Source organism: Macaca fascicularis, chromosome 1 (genome assembly GCF_037993035.2).
Source record: "Macaca fascicularis isolate 582-1 chromosome 1, T2T-MFA8v1.1".
Taxonomy (NCBI): Eukaryota; Metazoa; Chordata; class Mammalia; order Primates; family Cercopithecidae; genus Macaca; species Macaca fascicularis.
The window spans coordinates 59,001,739-59,021,806 of NC_088375.1; the positions used below are offsets into that span (position 1 = coordinate 59,001,739).

Consider the following 20,068-nt stretch of genomic DNA (forward strand, 5'->3'; position numbering starts at 1 on the left):
CCTATAGGCAGTTCTGAATTGACTATATCCCCAAATCACTGTGAATGAATCCGAGAGGTTCCTATAAATAATCCCAGTTTCCTACAGTGGGCAAGTTCGGTTTGCTTTCTACTATCGATTCACCACCATCATCAGAAAGGGGGCCTGTGAGTTCAGTAGAGTTGGGTATAGACAAGAAAGTAATTTCCTTTTTTTTTTTTATTACCATCATCAGAAAGGGGGCCTGTGAGTTCAGTAGAGTTGGGTATAGACAAGAAAGTAATTTCCTTTTTTTTTTTATTTTTGCACACTTAAGTATATTTTGTAAACTTTGTGCATCCATAAACCTATACCATACCTAGAAACCGAGAGATCTTCTAGTCATGGTCAGAGACCCTTAAAGGCCTGGAGTATGGTGCATGGTAGACTTAGGCTCAAACAGAACTTGGCTGGCATCCGAGGGCCATCTGAGCTGCATTCTGGGTCCTCCTTCTCCAGTGGCTTGGGATCTGGGCTGCTGTTCCTTGGCCAGGTGGGGTGAGTAATGCCTATCCTATCCTCGGACCAATGATGACAGTATAATTAGCACAAACAGCAATTAGGGTAATTGCTCTGTTTAGACATAACCAGACTTCACTGCCACGGGTTGGGAGAGAGTCTACACTTGAAACCTTCTCCAGAAGGCTGCACACTGCTGCTTCTGGTGTCACAGTGTCCACCCTGCAAGTGGCTCATGCTAGGAGAAAGGGTGGGATGCTGAGACGGGGTGGGAAAAGGAAAAGCCAGTGCTTGGAGGAGTCCCCATTGTTGCCAAGGCCTGGAATGGGGGTGGGAGACTGCGCCCACAAGCTTACTTCATTGGAGACTGACTGCTCTGCCAAACCCCAAGCACATTCAAGTGGCAGGCAGTTTCCCAAGAAAAAGGAAATGCACATAGCCCCTGACAGGTAGCCTCCCTCCTCACCCAGTCAGGGCATCTTAGGGAGCAGTGAGGGTGGAGATGGGGTGGGAAGATGGCTATGCTCCCTTGGAGCTGTGTTCACAGATTCTGCAGCAGCTCCAAGTGGAGGACCCAGGCACAATCAGGGGACTTGGGCAGAACGAGCTGCTGGTCCAGCCTCTAGGACAGTAGGAAAGTGGAGGAGCTTGAGGGGGACCTTGAGGGATCTTGGAGACCAAATGGCCATTATGTCACAACCCAGCAGGTGAACTCCAGTATGGGAGGGACAAAAGCAGGTAAGGGTAAAGGCATCCTCTTCCTGCTGATGGGTTCCCATCCTGCACGTGGGACCTTGGTTAAGAGGAAGAATGACCACTGAGTGTCTTCGTGTATAAGATCTGCTGTTCCGTTATGGCTCTCAATGATCCTGCTTTATTTAGTCCTCATAACAAGCCCATGAGGTCGGTTTTATTACCCCCATGTCACAGGCTCACCAAGACCACGCTCTAGAACCAAGTCGTTTGCCACCAAATATCAGGTCTTAATCATATATTGGTGATCTTTTTAAAAAACATATTTGTAAGGACTTTATAGCTTATAAAGTGCTCTTACCCACATTAGCCCGTTTATTTTCCAAACAGCACCCCTGAGGAAGTGGAGATGATGAGACGATGGCATTTTACAGCTCATGGTCGAGTGACCTGTCCTGAGACTTGTTCTAAGTGTGGTCAGAGGACCTGCAGCATCAACAGCGCCTGGGAGCTTGCTGGAAATGCAGAGTCTTAGGCCCCGCCCCAGACCTGCTGAATCAGAAGGTGTATTTTAACAAGATTCCTAGGTGATTCGATGAACATTCAGATTTGAGAAGTACTGACTTAAAGCGTCCAACCCCCTCATTTTACAAGCAAGGAAACTGAAACCAGAGAGGGCAAATTACTTGTCCAAAGCCAGACAGCAAGTTGGTAGCCAACTCAGGCCCATAACTCTGCTTGGTCCCAGCTAGAGTAAGGTACGAAGGACTCCTAGTGCACTGCTTTTTCTGCCTCAATACCCACCTTCTGCCCCATCAATCCTCCACCCCCATCAGGCTGGGCAGGCTCTCTGAGCCCCATTCTGACCATCTCTAAGAAGACACCACAAATATTGAGAACTTTCTGAAGGAAAAAAAAAAAAAGCTAAGCTTCCTGTTGAAGCATAGTGGCCCTGACCATCAAGGGAGCTAGATGGACTCTCAGAATTAAGCTCTTGGTCAGTAGCACTGATTAATAACTTGAACAGAGCCCCGTTCTGGCAGTCTTCCTGTGCAGTACCTCAGTTTACGCTTCTGTAAAGGGAGTAACAGGGGGCCTCCCAAGGCTCATAAAACTACCTGAGCTCTCAGAATGAAAGGCCCCATAGAAAGACAAAGTCCCATTATGTTTTCTTGTTATGTTTAATTGTGGCTGTGTTGCCTTTGACTACCTCAAGACATCCCATTAAGTGGGGAAGTATGAAGATGACAGCCGCCAGGGCTGAGAGTCTGGCAGTTGTTAGAGGCTGACCCCCCCCCCAACCAACTTCCTGGCAGAGGCGTAACTGGCTTCATAAATTCCTCCTGGAGGAACGGTGACGTCGTCCATGGCCGCTTCACTTTTCCCAGGGCCATTGGGGCATCATTCTTTTCTTGGTGTGGAGTGAAACTAGACGTAAAGATGGGTGCTGTAGGGAGCAGGGCAGAGGAGCAAGATATTGGCCATTCAGGCTGGGCAGGAGCCAGCTGGTCCTCACATGGACCATTGCTGAGGGATGATGTTACTCTGGTACTGCCCCCCAAGCCATTTACGAATCTCACACACCCACCAGGCCACATGCTGAGAGGGTTTGCTGAGAGACTGACAGCTCATGCCCCATGACTGGGAGAGTTTCAGGGTTACTGTCGCTATTAATTTCCTAGGACTGCTGCAGAAATTAGCACCAACTTGGTGTCTTAAAACAACAGAAATGTATTCGCTCGCAGTTCTGGAAGCCAGTAGTCCAAAATCAAGGTATCTGCCTGGTTAGTTTCTTCTGGAGGCTCTGGGCATTCCTTGGCTGTGGCAGCATAACTCCATAAGACTGCCTCTATCTTCACGTGCCCTTCTCCGTGTCTCCAGTCTCCTTCTACCTTTCTCTTGGAAGGACTCCTGCCATTGGATTGCGGGTCTGCCCTAAATCCAGGATAATCTCAACTCCAGATCCCTCCCTTAATGACATCTGCAAAGACCCTTTTCCCAGTACGGTCATGGTCACAGGTTTTAGGGGTTAGGACATGGACATATCTTTTTTGGTGAGCAGCATTCATAAGAATCAAGTGTCCCTGAAGACTGCATTTCACAGCAGCTGTCTCCAGCCCGGAAATGTTTTGTGGCACATATGGTGCCACATGGAGGAAAAGCAGTGGGTTCGGAGAATAGGAAGCACCTTTGAGGCCCAGTTTTGCCACTAAACAGCAGTGACTTTGGACAAGCCACACACCGTCTCTGAGCCCTCATCCTTACAATGGGAAGATAACAGAATGACCACAATTCTCAAGGAATAGATGGGCAGGTTCCAGGAGATAAAGGACCAGAAACCACTTGGTAGACTGTAAAGAACCAGATATATCTGAAGCATTATCAAGGTTCTGTGTCCAAAAAGTTGAAAGTAAAGGCAAAATCATCGAAACCAGCAAGGAACCCTCAAAGTCCTGACTGTTTTTGGGAGTCAGCATATGATTTTCCTTTGCAGCAGTAAAAGCAGGACTATTTTCCATGGACTACAAACTCACCTTCCCAGTTTCAGTGGTCTCCAGTATTCAAAGCCTCCTAGAAGGTCTCCAAATTCTGTCTCAACTATCACATTGCCCACTCTTCCCAACCCCTGGCCCCTGATACTCCCAGCCTGAGTTCTGGAGCTGAAAGCGGTGAGGCAGGCATCTTTGGCCTAAGTTGGGGGTCAGATTCATCAGGAGAGCACTGAGCTGATGAGCTGACCTCTCTTATCAATCCAATCCCAGTGATCCCTGTTTGACTGATCAGCTTCTAAGACAGTAGAGTGGAGTGCGGTACAGAACAGTGCATGATAGAAGTCACCCTGGGTCTTTCTTGGACAAAAGGGACTCTCAGAGCAGGCCAGTCAAGGGCTAGGAATGGCCAACACAAAGCGTTATCACAAGGCCTCTTTGGAAAGCAGGAGAGGGGCTCTTCCTAGCTCTCCCAGGCTCTGCCCAGGCTGCTGTGCCCCCTACCCTGCTCCCTTGGCAGCTGCGGTGAACCGTGGAGTGCTGAGACTGGAGATGACTGGGAGGTCAGAGTGTCATGGAATCCCCCAATTCCTTGAGGGCTTTTCGTCAAAATGGGTCCAAGCCCAGCCCCAACCCTAGCAGGGCCTAAAGTCAAGGCCTGGGAGACAGCCTCCAGTAGGATGATACAGCCTGGAAAGAGTGAGGGGGGAGCGGGAAGAGAAACATGCCGAGAGAGGCATCTGGTCCCAGTCATGTTAGAATAGAATATGTAAGTGGAACGTAGATCGACTGCATAGACATTTGTTGAGCCATTCTGATATTCAGAGCACTGTGGCGGGTCTGCTGCTGAAGCCAAGAACCCACAGTGCACCTAATCACTTAGCATGATGCGTTAAGTGGCAAAGGAGGCACAGTTCCCTCTAAGAGCTCAGGGAAGGAGGGGCCATCCCCAGCTGGGGACTCCTGGGAGGGTTGTGGGGGAGATGAGAGCATTTGATTTGGGCTTCAAAGGGCAGAGCTGTGATGGGATTCAAAGGGGCAGCAATGAAGTCACAGCTGTGTCTGGCAGAGAGGGCTGCAAGTGACCCGTGGCTCCTGACTCAAGCCCGGTCAGAGGGAGACTCCAACCCTTTGGGAGCAGCCTGAAGCCCAGGGCCTTACTGAACACAGATGGGGCAGGTGCCAGGTCCGTTGCTTGTTATTGGCAATCCTAATAAGAAGGCACCTGGCAGAGGCTTTCCGCAGGAGGCCCTGGCCATAGCAATGGGGCAATGCAGACGGGAGGCTCTGCCACTCAGCAGGTTCCTGGCCTGGCCTGAGGCACTGGAGCATCTTGGCTCCCCATCAGTGGCCGTCCGTGGCCTGGCAGGCTGCCTGCCCAGCAGCTCACAGCAGAAACCCTGGCTAGGGTGCCAGCTGCCCTGGGTGTGGCTGCCCTGTCTGCAGGCAAGGGCGGGTGACTCATGAAATTATCATCGAGGCTGTACAGGGCTGGGGTTGGGGCTGGGCCCATGACTGTGAGACCGAAAGAAAGAGTGAGCACAGGGGCTGCTCAGCGCTCTGCCACACACCCCATGCTGATGCCAGCTCTGCGGCTCCCACGGCCTTTCCCTGTGCTGCTACTCCACCTCCCAAATACCAGCGATGCCTCCAGCACAGGGCAGCGGGAGCAGCACTTACAAGAACCGCCTCTGGGTTGCCTCTCTGGCCTTGACTTCCCTTTTAAGGCTCAAACTTGTCACCAAGCCCCCTCCCCCATCCACCTGCCAAGGAAGGAGGAGGCAACCCGGGTCCCCGTGTGGGGGAAGTAGGACCCAGACAACCAGGACTTCGCAAGACCACATCACCATGCCTCTCTGTACTCAGCTGCCTCTTCTGACAAATGCAGGGGCTCAAAGGGATGGGCTCTGAGGCCCCTTCCACCTCTGCAGTTCTGAAGTCTCCAAGCGTACTAATGGCAGAGCCACAGTTGCAACTGGATGGGGAGAGAATGAGAGGCAGAGGCTGTAGGAGAGAGGCTGTGAGTGGAACCCGGAGAGGGGTATGGCCCCGCTCCCAGGGGAAGAAGGAATGCTTGAAGACCCTGAGACTAGGAAGGAAGGGCATGAGCTGGGAATTTGGCCCTGGAAAATATGTCAAAAGGGGAGAGTGTGGGAGAGAGGGCAGTTAGATAGGAGGCTAGGCGGTGCTGCCAGAGGAAGGAAGAAGTCCTGCATCTTTATTAGGCACCTACAGTATATCAAACACTGTGTTAGGCATTTTATGTATAACACCCATTTATGGTCATAAGGCTCCTGTGAGGTGGGTGTTACTAATCTAATGTTACAGTGGAGGAAACTGAGATACAGAGAGGCTAGAGCATTTCAGCTTACCCAGCTAGCAGTGGCAAAGCTGGGGTGCATGGCTTGGTCTATTGACCCCAAAGTCCCTGTTGTTTTTTGTTTTGTTTTGTTTTGAGACAGAGTCTTGCTCTGTCGCCAGGCTGGAGTGCAGTGGTGCGATCTTGGCTCACTGCAACGTCCGCCTCCCAGATTCAAGCCATTCTCCTGCCTTGGCCTCCCAAGTAGCTGGGATTACAGGCATGCGCCACCATGCCCAGCTAATTTTTGTACATTTTTTTAGTAGAGACAGGGTTTCACCATGTTGGCCAGGATGGTTTCGATCTTCTGACCTCGTGATCCACCTGCCTCAGCCTCCCAAAGTGCTGGGACTACAGGCGTGAGCCACCAAACCCGGCCCAAAGTCTCTGTTCTTATTTTCCTAGTCTGTGCCATTGGGCACACTTTGGAGTCTATGTGAAATGGCTTTTGGTCCCAGAGAGAGCTGGGGACTGAGCAGGATCCTGAGGCTGTGGCCAAGGCCTGGGGCTCTCATCCTTTCAGGAGGCCACAAAACAGCATTGCTGGCCAAGGGGACAGGGTGGATAGAGAGGCAGGCCCCCAGCAAGCCAGTGTTGGGAGACAGAACTAGAATTTGGGTTGGCAGAGGGGCGGGACCCAGGGCAAATCTAGTGCTGACAGCAGCCAGTCAGCACGGGGCTGGGTCCTTGCTGTTATTCATCACCTCCACCCCACCCACCCCACCCAGAGAGACCAGAAGGGCAGCTCTGAGAGTGTTGTGGTGTGTGGAGGAGCCCTAGGTGCACACCCTGGCCTCGCCCCTTAGCTGGCCTAGCCCAGCACGCCTTAGACTCATCCAAACCCTCCTTTCTGGGCCTCTGTAACCAGCCTTTTTGCTGTCTCTCTCCTCCCACTGCCAGCACGTATCCCTCAGCTCCTTCCAGAGCAGAGCTGGGTTAGTGTGAATGGGCACAGGCCAGCCTTTTCGCCCCCGCCCTCATGGATAGGAGACTCATGGTCACATGCCCAGATCCTCTCACTGGGGTGCTTGCCAAAGGGCTGGGAGAGAGGCCTCTACTGTTCCCGCCCCTGCCCCAGTAGCCCCCATTTCCCTGTCCATGGCTGGAAGCCTCTCTGTGCACTTCCAAGCATAATGGCTTGCAGTCTGGTACCTGCAGTGGCATATATCACACCAGGAGTCAGGCAGGGAGTCTGGTCCATTCTTGCCCTGGTACTCTGAGGGCGGTGAGGGTCTGGATTCCAGAAGGAGTCATCACAGGGTTTCTATGAGGCATTGTTTGTCCAGATCCTTGTGAAGATGATTTCCTGGATTGATTTTTTCTGAGATGCCCAGGATAGGGCAGGGGGTTGAATGAATTCTTACATCCTGATGTAAATTTCCCTTGGGAAGTGAGAAGATCAGGTTTTCTGTGCTCTCATGGAAGCCCAGTGGGATTGTTCCTGAAGGCATCCCTACTGGCAGGAGTTGAAGACAGCGGTCTTAATGGAAACTGGCCTTAAGAACAGCAAAAGCTTGGCCAGGGTGCCCTGAGCCCAGATCACTCCAGAGACCTGGAAAAGTTCTGCAACATGGGCTTGCTCCAGAGCAAGATGGTGGCTTTAGTTTAACAAAAACATTTATTGAGCACCTGATGTGTACCAGTGTGAACAGAGGAAACAGAAATGAAAAGCTCACATCCCCTCCCTCAGCCTGCTCCGGGTCTTATGGACACGTGAGTGTGACAAAGTGGCCGAGGGCTATAACACAATTGGCACCAGGCACAACGGTCCCCAGGAGGGGGTTCTTGAATTTGGTTTGGAGATTCCTCCACACGGATAGATAGGATTGACAAGTGGCAAGAAGGCAGGAGGTGGGAGGGGCTTGTCACCCCCTTGCTTAAGACTTATCAGTGACCTGTCATTACTCTTAGAATAAAATTCAACCCCCAGACAGAAGTTTCCAAGCTCCAGCATGATCCTGCACTGGCCAATATAGTGGCCACTAGCAACATGTAGCTATCAAGCCCTTAAAATGAGGCTGGTATATTTAAGGAACTGAATGTTTCCTTTACACAATTTGAACTGATTTAAATAATGGGCACAGAGATGGAACATTTTCGTAATTGAAGAAAGCTTTACAGGACAGCGCTGTCTGCCTGCCCATCTTGCGCCCACCTGCCCGGTCTCCCTGGTTTGTCTGCTCTGAAGACAGCCAGGTTCATGGATTGTACACTCACCATTCCCTCTGCTCAGAGCCCCTTCCCCCACTTCTGAGATGGGCAGCTACCTCTCATTCTTCAAGTCTCAGCCTGTCACACTCTGGCCACCGTGGCTAAAGCTGTCCCTCTCTGCAGTCTCTAAACCGCTCATTGTTTGTTTCATAGCATTTAATATAATTTGCAATCATTTACAAATCAACTCTTTGTCTACTTCTTTAGAACATAAACCCCATGAGAGCAAGACCTGGTCTTTTTCATCATTGTATCCCCAGGGTTGACATGGTGTCTAGCCCCTTTCGGCACTCAATACATATTTAAGTGACTGACTGACAGTGCTCCACACAGAGGGAACAGCAAATATGCAAAGGTAAGGGGCAGGTGACTCCATGGGGTGAGTGCTAGGATGAAAACAAAATAATGCAGGAGAAAAGACAGAGGCGATTTAGAGACTAGGGAGGGGGGCAGTGTGAGTTCATCAGGGAATGTTATAAGATTCCTGAGTTGAGCAGCCATTGAGGAGTCTGCTAACTGGCCAAAGGATGTCATCCAGAAAAACTTCCACAACAGGGAGCTGGTCCCATGGCCGCTGTCCAGGAAGTCCAGTTGCAGAGGCACTGGGCTGAAGAAGATGGGTTCACCCGGCGAGCCCAGGGATCCAGGAAGAAAACCTACCTCTTCCACACCCCTGGGGTGTTTGCATCAGTGAGGGGCTCAGCTAGAGGTGGTCCCCTCACCTGGAGGGCTGGAAACTGAGGAGGGAGAAGATTCAGCCCAGACACTCTTAGAGGCTGCAGGAGCCCCAGAGACCTCTTCTCAGCCTTCCTTGGGCCAGCCCCCACCCACCCCTGGTCCAACCTTCTCCTTCTGTCCTGTAGAAAATAAGCTCTAGGCTAGGCACAGTGGCTCACGCCTGCAATTCCAGCACTCTGGGAGGCCGAGGTGGGTGGATCACCTGAGGTCAAGAGTTGGAGACCAGCCTGATCAACACGGTGAAAGCCTGTCTCTACTAAAAATACAAAAATTAGCCTGGCATGGTGGTACACACCTGTAATCCCAGCTACTTGGGAGACTGAGGCAGGAGAATTGCTTGAACCAGGGAGGCGGAGGTTGCAGTGAGTCAAGATCGCACCACTGCACAGAGCGAGAGTGACAGAGTGAGCCTCTGTCTCAAAAAAAAGTAAGTTCTATAAGAGCAGGAACTTTGCCCTCCTCACCATTGTATCCTTGGTACCTGGGACAGGGTCTGCCACATAGCAGATACTTGTTGAATAAATGAACTCATATTTCACTTTTTAATGAACATAGAGATGACAGGATGTGAAGTCTGGGAGCCAGAATGTTGAAAGTGAAATCTGGGTCACACTTAATGCTCTAGGGCAGGCAGCAAAGAGAATTAGAAGCCCATTCATACTCACTCCTTTGAGGATAAAAATATACTCATCTTATTTCAGAATCAAGTCAAAATTAACTTCTTTCAGGAAGCTTCCCCCGATCACCCCCAACACCTTCCAAGCTGAAATTAACCCATATCCATTAGAATTTTACCACCTAAATATATGTTCTGACAGTCAACTGAAAGCATGCCATTTCAGAGCTGGGATCATGCGACTGTGCCTCCTTGCCCTCTTTTCTTCACTTTTCACTTTAGGAGTGTTAGCGTCCTTGCTGGTTGATTTCTGAGACAGGCCCCACATAGGGTGGGGCTCAGGCAGGCAGAAGAGAGAGAGTGATGATGGAAATAACGTTGGCCTGCTGACTCAAAACCATACACCCGATCCCCAAACCAATCCTCCCAGCCTGAGTATGTCTCCCTCACCGTGGCCCAGAATGCGTAACCTGACTGCCCTTTCCTCTCCTCTTCTGTCCGAAGGGCCTGATTCAAGATGTCCTGCCCTACAAATTCCCACATTTGACATCAGAATTATAGAGTGTTAGGGCTAGAGTGGAGTTTAGGAGCCATTAAGTTTACCCCCTCTTTGCAGATTGGTGCGAGGGACAGAGGAAGGCACTTGTCTAACATGAAGCTAGTTAGTGACACAACTAGATCGGGAACCCAGTTGGCCTGACTTTCATGCCCTGTGATGGGAATAGATGCTGTTAAAAGACCCATCCAGAGAAGGATCTGCTTGTCACAGGGAAATCTCAAGAAGGCAGCCTGGCACTACCACTGAGTGTCCAGCTCTGGATTGCGGTTGCCTTGTCTCTGCCCATTACCAGCTGGGTGGCCTCATGGAGCCTCAGTTTCCTCATCTGAAAAAGAAGGGTGATGGTGCCCACCTCATAAGGTCATTGTAAGGATTCAAATGATGTGGTTCATGTACAGTGCTCAGAATCATGCCTGGTTGGTAGGCATGGTGTTTGGAGGAGCATAGTAAATGTTGGCTATTGCTATCAATATGTCAAAATAATGTCTATTAACATAGTAGAGAAGTAGCTAGAAAAACTGAACTTCATACCTGAAAATGATTTTAAAGATAATCAGTTCAGCTTCCACAGACTTGCCTTTTATAGGAAGATGAGCTACTCTAATCCCCTCCTTCAGGGCCCTTCTGTATCCTAGAATAGGAAAATTATCATTATTTAAAGATGTAATTAACATTTATTATGGCTAGCATATTAGGTTTTAGATAGGCCAAATGTGTGATACAATGGAATTGTATTTTTATATGATGCCGTGTATACTTTATAGTACATTGGGGCCCTTATATAATCGGTGTGCACTGTACTTTAATGTCCATTTTATAGGACTTTTATAAGGGAAGCTGGATGATGTGGTGGAACGAACACTGTGCCAGGAGTCGCAAGGCCTGGTTAGGATGCAGGCTTTGCCACAAATTAACTGGGGCATTGCAAGCAAACTGTCTCCTCTCCTCATCACTGAAATGCGGTGCTTGGCTGGATGAAGTCCAAGGCTCTATCCAGTCCTGGTGGTCTACGGCTGGAAGCAGAATCTTACAATGTGAAATGATAATAGAGGTCTACAGGTGTTTTGTACACATCTATGACATATTTTTGGTCACATCTCTGGTTTACTTGAGGATAAGTTCTTAGGAACAGAGCCCTCAATAATAAAATTGTTTCTATTAGAAACTACAGTCTGTTTTACAACACTCTGCTCTGGAAATTGCTACCAGGAATACCTTCCTTGGGAATGTTGCTCCCAGCATGTAACACCCACATCTCAGGAAGTGCGTGAGTGACCTTCATGTGGTCCCTGAGACAGTCATTCAGTCTTCTAGATCCTTCCTCGACATAAAATTCCCAAAAAGAATAGATTTCTGATTGCCCTTTCCTCCGTAGATTAGAAGAGCAAACTAAAAGTAAAGCATGTGAGCTGTGAAGGGCAACCTCAAATGACAGCAAGAGTGACGGCTGTGATAGTGTCACACAGCTGGTGGAGGCCCCAAAACTAAGAAGCTGACTGGACTGCACGACTACACAGTTCAGTAATGGATGTCCAGAATGTGAAACTCAGGGCATCAAGAAGTACAGCAAATATGTTCAGTGTTGTTTGCTTTAGGAGGCAAAGCAGAATGCGATACTTTTTAGAAATATTTCCATCAAAGTAAATACTTAAAAAAAAAAAAAAAGGACTCGGTTCCTGTTACACACCAGATTCACTGATGTGGGCTCTCTCCATCCCTGGGGAGGATGCTACATTAATGAAGCTTCACTGCACATGTGTCCCCAGGGGTGTGAGTGTGCATAGGGGAATGCACACAGTGGTCCCAAAATAGTAAGTCCAGAGTGGAGTTTCAGGATAAAGCAGCTCTTCAATTTTTCAGTGAGGATCTGGTTAGGATCCAAGTTAGATTTAATTTACCTTAAATTAACTAGCATTCATGTATTCACCTATTTAAAAATATCTTTTATTGAGTACCTAATATTACCTGTGCCAGGCATTGTATCAGAGGCTATAGTGGAGTTTCAGAGAGGATCCGCTGTTCACGTGGTGTTTTACCGGGCTATACTCATGAACAACAAATAACCACCAGTTTCACCAAGGCATACCCACTGTGTGGTCTGATATCTCAAGTCTGCTCCTTGATGTGGCCTTCCTGCCCCTACCCGACTTGCTTCAGAGGAAACTGCTTTAGAGTAGACTGGGTTGCCCCCATAAGATGGAGCACTCCTTTGGAGCAAGAGCTATGGTCCTGCCATCAGCCCGGGAGCCTCCACCGCCGAGGCTGGTCTCTGCTATGACCGCAGTACAGAGGGAGATGGACGCCTGGCTCTCCCGGACAGCCTGGTCAAGAAAGACTCCTTTTTTCCTAGAGAGAGGTCTCCCTCGGTTCCTGAGCTGAACACATGCTTTCTCAGTGAGCCGGCAGAACAGGACAGAGGGGCGTCTCCCTGGGGCCTCAAGGCTTGCGACGTTTCTTGCTCATGGGGAGAGGAAAAGGAGAGAAAAAAAGAGCGAGCAGGAAGGCGCCCAGTGTCCCACACGGGGGACTCGTAGCCCTGCCCCCAAGAGCGCTGGCTCCGCAGCAGCAGTGCCCTGCAGCTCCGCGTCTGAGCGGCAGCAGCGCGCGGCCAGGTGGAGTGGGTGGTGCAGGGCAGGGGTGGTATATCCTGTCTGACGGAGGGCGGGCCTCGCCACTGCCAAAGAGGGACGAACCGGGGTGGAAGCGCCAGGAGCAGCTGCCGGGAGCCCTCACGCGGACCACGCACTCTATGGCCGTAGGGAGCTGCTGAGAGCGAGAAGAGCACGTTACCGCCCGCCCGCTGCACCGCACCTCGCCTCGCCTCTCTGCTCTCCCAGGCCCCGGCCGCGCGCCTCCCGCCTCCCGCCACCATGAACCACTCGCCGCTCAAGACCGCCTTGGCGTACGAATGCTTCCAGGACCAGGACAACTCCACTTTGGCTTTGCCGTCGGACCAAAAGATGAAAACAGGCACTTCTGGCAGGCAGCGCGTGCAGGAGCAGGTGATGATGACCGTCAAGCGGCAGAAGTCCAAGTCTTCCCAGTCGTCCACCCTGAGCCACTCCAATCGAGGTAAAGGCTCGGTCCCCGCGTGGTCCGTGCGCCCCTTTTCAGAGCGCCCTGGCCCAGCGGCGGAGACCAAGGGACGCAAGCATCCCAGGGGGTGCGGGGAGGCGAGGGGCTGCTGGCCCCATGCAGGGTCTACGCGCCGAATGCCAGCAGCCGAACTCCTAGCCGGTTCCGAGCAGATGGAACAGCCACCCGAGGCTGGCTCGACAGCTCCACGAGCTCGATGGCGCGCTAGTGGGCAAGGATGGGTGGTTCACCCGGACACAGCCGGCAGTATCTCCCAGCGTGCCAGGAGGCTGAGGATCCCCCGCGAGCGGTTCTCCTGTCCCTGAGCCCTGGGTCTGGACGGCTTTCTCTTTCGGGTGCTGCTCTAGGGATCAGCCCTGCATCATGTCTCACCCTGGCTGTCCTGGGGGCCATGGTCCCCGCGCTCGCAATCAGTTGTGGGCCACCCTTCAACCTTCCTGGGCTTGATCTCCTGGCCTTCAGCTGGCAGCCGATGCCCGGCGTTCAGGCCAAGGGGAACCCCAGTCCCTGTGTGCGTGTGTATCCGCGAGCGGCGTGAGGGAGTCGCTGAGACAGGAGTGCAGCTCAGGAGAGTCGCTGCGGGACGGAGAAGTGGCACAGGGAGCAGGGAGGAGACCCTGGAACTCCAGGGCACTTTATTGGGAGCCTCCTGAAAGAGGCTAGCCTAGTTGGAAGGCCGCCCCAGGGCCAGTGGGTCCCTTGACAACAGGGAAGGGGGTCAGGATGCCTTCTTTCCCGAATAGCCAATGCAGAACTCCTCTTTCCCACTGAATTCTTTCTACCCCACCCAGCTTAGGTAGACAAGTGTCTCATGGGGAGAGTAAGGAATGAGCATGGCAGGTTGGAAATCCCCCTAGGCCCCAGGGAGACCTCTAGCTGAGCCCTCACGGGAACTTTTCCAAGCTGGATCCCGGGCCTGGCACCCCCTCCTCCAGCTTCTGAGAGGCCAGAGCCCATGACTGGGGAAGCCTGGGAGAAAGGGGCAGCACCCGCGAAACTCAAGGAGGAAGGGGCAGTACCTGACAGGGGAGAGCTTATAGACCAAACAGATGCTTTAATACAAAGGATGCCTGGTAAGAATTACACAGAAGTGAGCAAAGATTCCCCTTGTTTATTTATTTACTTATTTTATTTAGCTAAATTTAGTAAAATACTAATAAAGACTTTACCCACCACTAACCAGTACAGGTGAACCAAGACTTATTTATTAAGACAGGCCTTAGGAGAGAGTGAGGGGCAGGGGGTAATAAGGTGGAAGGAGACAAAAGAAACCAGCCTTGGCCATTCTCCCACCACACACACACACACACACACACACACACACACACACACCCCTACCTCACACTTTCTACCTCTGGCTTCTGTCCCCCCACCCACTCCCTAGCCCCCATTCCTGAGTGGCCCCATGTAGAGCCGAAGGAAGGAAAATGGCGGGCAGATGACTTCCTGGGCCCCAGACCTAAAGGCCTTTGCTGCTCTGTGCTCTTTGCCTTTGTCTGAGCCCTGGGCTCCTCTCCTCACATTTCCACTCAAGGTCGTGCCGCCTCCAGAGCACATGCCTCCTTCCCTTTTATTTGGTGCATTGGTAGGTGCCTCCTAGCCTCTTTAGAAGTAGGTTTGGAAGAACAAAGTGCCCCATTTCTGGCTATAGCCCAGGGCACTGCTCAACCTACTCTCCTCTCTGCCCAAGACTTGGCTGTCCCCTTCCCACTTCCACTCCATCCCAGCCTGAGCTCTTGGCTCACAACTCCAGAAAACTCAAATGGCCCTGGGTGCCCCAAGGACCCCTTATTCCTCCCACCTATCAGGATATCGGCTGAGTGTCTGTCAGCCTGAAGTGTACTTTCTGGGCTTGGTCTTTGTGGGGAACCTCTATCTGATAAGGTCTCCTTTGTTCCCTCTTTGTTTTTCCTCCCAAGGTCCTTCAGGGGGCTTCATTCAGGGGAGGGTTGATGCTGATGGCTACCTCTCCAGAAACTCCAAGGTCTGGCCCTGTGGGCGTGTCCCCTCTACCCTCAGACTCTGCGGAGGTTCCTAAAGGAGGCTGGTTTCCCCAGAGGCATCCTTGCTGGAAGAGGCGGTTTGGTCACTTGGAGCTGGTGTTTCTGGTTTAGCTGGCTTCGTTTTCATCAGATTTCCTTGTCCTCTCCATCAGAAACGCCCAAGCGTCCCCTATTTGCTCTGCGGCCACCTCTACTCACTCTGCTCCCTCTTTCTCATGCTGGTTTACCTGTCAGGAGCCTGCCTTGGTTCCTGGAATGGAAAGAGCTGGTGGCTGTGGAAGGACCATGCCCAGACATTTTCCCTCGCCCCCTGGACAGATTCAAATTCTCCTTTAGTCTCTTCCAAGAGCAGAGTCAGTTCGCCTAGGGTCTTCCTGAGCCCCTTGAATCCCATCCAAAGTTCCCCGAGTTAAGAAGGGCCAGCCACACCCTACAGGTTGCCTGGAAGAGTAGCCACTGCTCCTTGTACCCCAGGAAGGACAGTCAGGACCAGCCATCCTTGGTCCTGTGATAGAAGTGGCTTCTCAGTTCCTTTCCACTAGGGCTCTTTTCTCTCTTGTCACTGAGGGAGTATTGAGCCACTGAGGGCTGGATGAAGGGCCCCTGGAGCCTGTCACCAAATGCCTGTCGCACTCGTGCCCTCCCTGAAGTGCTTCAGATCAGACAGTCATCTCACCCTGGTCATGAAGGTCCCAGGCAGGAAGAAGGTGGCCTCTGTGGCCTGGAGACCTTGCAGAAGGAGGTTGCCCTTAACCTGCCTACCCATCTTGAACTGCCCCTGTGTTTTGCTCCCCTGTGTTTTCAGGCTGTCCCTGTGTGCCTCAGGGTGTCTGGCATCCTTTTCTTCCCAGACTGTGTGGGAGGCAAGGGGAAACTGAGGGGGATGTCACCACCCAGCAAAAGATGTTTGCTAGGGAAACGACCTCCCTGAGGATGGGGAAGGAAACACTTACCCACCTTCCAGATCTTTATAACTTCACTTGGGATCTCTTCCTAGAGCTGAACCTGAATCTCATTTGCCCTAACCCAAGTGCTCCCCCACCACTGCGAACACAGATCATACCCAGTTCAGTGAAAGGAACTTCCTTTCACCTGTCATGTCTCCTTCCAGGGAAGTCCTAGCAATACCAGCACCATTGCCTGCTTTGTCTCACTGCCTGCTTAGCCATCCATGATTTTTTATTTCAGCCTTTGGCCTGAAATTCTCTTTCTCCCTTCTTCACGGAAGTACTGTTTCCCATCTAAAATTGCTAAGCCTCTATTTCTCTCTGATCAGAGATAGGGGCCGGAGGTGATGTTGGGCCAGGGGAGGTGTCTGCTCCCTTTCTGTGGTTCCTGTGTCTATTCAGCCCTCGTCAGGGGAGAGGGGGGCACGCTTGCACCAACTCCGTAGCCTGCACAGTGAAGGAGCTTGCCTCAGGAGCCCCCACTTTGATGGCTTTTTGTATTTGTGTTTGACCGTGTCTCAGCATAAGCCTCTGCCTGAGTGAATGTTCTGCTCATTAGAGTCTCTTGAAAGTTTCTTTTCCTGACCATAGACATCACTTCTGGGGTTGTTTTCTTGGGACCGAAGCTGAGATTGCAGATGGTAATGGCTATGTGTGCTTTAGCTTGTTCCATTGGCGAAACATACTAATTAAACTTCAAATGAACCAATTCTTGTTTCTTTACAATGCACCTTGGCTTGAAGTTGGAGTTTTAGCCAGAATTTCCGTTGGCCTGTTACAACACATGCAAAAATGCTGGGTATTCTAGGGTGTTTCGCAGCAAATGCTGTTTCTCTGGATCCAGCTCCTTGGCAGAGATTTTTTTAAAGTACAAATTCCTCCCCCCACCCCATATCATTGTAAGTATCAATGTGCCAATTGTTCTAGGTTTAGAAATCTGAGAATCGCTTCTGCGATGGGGTGTGACCCTTAGAAGATGTGTAATGTTTGAACAAAATAAAATGGAGGAATGTTAGATATCTTCATGTGAAGTCCCTTCTAGGCATACGCTGGACAGGTGCACACACATGTGTACACACATACATCACACATGCATATACGCGTGTATACACAATACACCCCACACATGAATCCATACACCCACACATGCACACACGTACTCACACGTAACATGCACACACATACGTTACGTGTGTGTGTACACATGTGTCCTTGCAGCTGTGCTGTGTCAGGAGCCCAGCCTGGCATCTACCACTGCCTGGTGTGCGATCTTGGACAAGTCGCTGCCTCTCTTTGGATCTCTGCAGCTGTCAGAGGTTGGATTAGATCATCTCCAAAGTGCTTTGCAATGGTAACAGTCTTTGGAAATAGATTTTATAACTCTCTAGCTCTGCAAACCATTTGCCCAGACCGCCAGCAGCTGTACTGCCAAAAAGCTCTTCCCCTCAAGGCATGCCACTCATCGTGTCTCTCTTGTAAACATCCTAACATATTAAAAAGTCTTCTCATCCACTCTTCTCAAACTTGGCTACATATTGGAATCACCTGGAAATTTAAAACAACGCGAATGCCTGAGTCCCACCCCTAGAGATTCTGACTTAGTGAGTATAAAGATGACACGGGCATCAGGGCTTCAAAAACTCCCAGGTGATTCTGATGTGTAGCCAAGTTGGAGAACCACTGTTCCAGTCCCTGTCCTTCACTCACATAGATCCAGCATGGGCGATCACCCCTATACAGTGACATACACCTATGTCTGTCTCTCATACACGCACACACACACACACACACACACACGCACGCACGCACACCTAATGTAGTAGTTGCTGGCAAGAGCCTTTTACTCTGAACCCCATCTGAACCCATCGACCCTTGCCCACTCTAACCCACCACTCGGCCCCCTTGCACCCGTCCTGTCCCCACAGGATGTTCCCACGTTCTGCCCAGTCCTCAGGCTTGGTGGTGGCCATGAACAGATCTGCCGAAAGAGCAGCAGGATTGTGGCAGAGCCAGGTCTGAATGCGCCCCAGCAGAGCCTGAGGGAGTCACATGGGCTGCAGAGGGAGAAGAGAGAACACAGGCCACAGCAACCCAGTTTGTTTCAGCATTTCTGTTCAGTATGTACACCCAGGAAAAGGTCAAGAGCCACACAAAAGTGCCCGGTGAGGCTGTGCTGAACTCCTTGCCCTCCCCATCTCCTAGAAGCTGCCGAGTTGGGGGAGGCCTGGTCATGGTGCTCCCAGCAGCCCAGCAGAGAGGGCAGGAGGCTGGCTGGCCAGTCCTCCCTCCAGGAGCTAGAACCATCCTGCAGACACAGTCCACTCCTGCCCACTCCGAAACACCTCTGAGGATATTGTCTCAGCAGTAGCTTCCTGGCAGTTCTTGTTATCTCATTTAAATTCCTGCTGCTGTGGGCCTAGCTTTTCTGGGCACCACAGGTGAAAGAGATTTCAGAGGCTGAAGTAAAGGCATTTTCAAGACTAAAAGAAAATGAGCTTCCTTTCTCAAGCTTTTCATGCTGAAGGACAGGTGGGCTTTATTCAAATGTAAAATATGCTAGAAGAAGCATCAGCCTTAAGGGAGACAGAGTCAGCAAGGATCTGTTCCGAGCAGCTTGCCCTGTGACAAAGAAGGATTTGAGGAGAAAGAGAATGGAGAAAGTGGGTTTCCTGATGACCTCTGTTTGCAGGGCAGCCTCTTGGTCAGGAAGGCTGATGTTCTGGGATTAGGGGTGTGGAGTGTGGATCTACCAAAGGTGAAGATTCCCTGCTTCAGGGAGCTCCCAGCTTGGCTGGGGAGACCCAGGCCCTACCTTCTGGGAGGAGTGCACACACACACACACACACAGTGTACAGAAGCTACACTCCAAGGAACCCACAAGCCAGTGCAGAGTCAGCCACTGGATTGAGCGCTGACGTGGTTATCCTGGCAGGTTTGGAGTGCTCAGAGCTGGGTGGGGTCATCTTTAGGGGAAGGTGATTTTTGTGCAAGGTTTTGAATGCAGGGGGAGGGTTGGAGAAGAAGAGAAAGAATGTTTCAGGTACAGTAAGTGTGACCTATTTGAAAGCTTGGAGGTGGAAGAGGATGAGTCATCCCTGCAAAGGCATGCCTGTCCCTACTGGAGAGAGATTTCCACTCATCCTAAAGAGCGAGCCGCCTCCATTTTCAAAGGTTTTGTAGGTGAGAAAGCTTGAGTTGCACCAATGACACAAGAGAGAATCAGCCCGTCGTTGTCTAAGGCACCAAAGGGAAGCAGTGTGCCAGGACATTGGTGACCCGAGCGGTAGATTTTCTGAGATGGTTTTACACCCTAAAACAGGGACGTAAAATCGGACAAGCTATGTGGACAGAGCAGGTTGTGTTGCTTGTATACCTGAGAAAATGGTAGATGCTGAGGCACTTGCTCCTTGACCCTGGGGTTCTGTGGGTGGGCAGATGCTTCCTGAGGATGACACGCAGGTTGGGCACACTGTCAGTGTCACCGAGAAGCCACCACATCCCTGCTCATGGTGCATGCGCCCATCTGGGGAGAAGAGGGGGAAAGCAGATGCTTATCTGGAGGGTAGGAGTGATTCTGTGGGGTGAGCTGGGAACTAGCCCCTCCCCCATTCCCCAGGAACTAAGAATCCTCCTCAAGGAGGTGGCCTTGGGTATTTGAGAGCTACAGCAGCCCTCCTCTCTTCCTGGTTTACCCCACTCACCAGGAACCTCTTTGAGTGGGAGGAGAGCCTGACCCCATTCTGAGCCTCTAAGCACCAGGCATCAGAGCACATTCACCACAAGGGTTGGGCAAGGGAGAAGAGGTCATTGACACAAAGAGCCAGTTCAGGCCAGTCAGGCCCGGACCCAGCTGTGGCAGTGCCCTGAGCTCAAGGTCCCA

The 20,068-nt window shown here is 51.3% G+C and overlaps 1 protein-coding gene across 1 annotated transcript in view; it reads left to right on the forward strand.

Annotated features, from left to right (window-relative positions):
• The first annotated feature begins 12,812 nt into the window (after positions 1–12,812).
• Positions 12,813–20,068, forward strand: part of PKP1 (plakophilin 1) — a 49,185-nt gene continuing 41,929 nt past the window's right edge. The window contains exon 1 of the mRNA XM_005540377.4: positions 12,813–13,214. Within this exon, the coding sequence (XP_005540434.1) occupies positions 13,013–13,214 (202 nt within the window). The 5' untranslated portion in view covers positions 12,813–13,012. The remainder of the gene's footprint in view (positions 13,215–20,068) is intronic.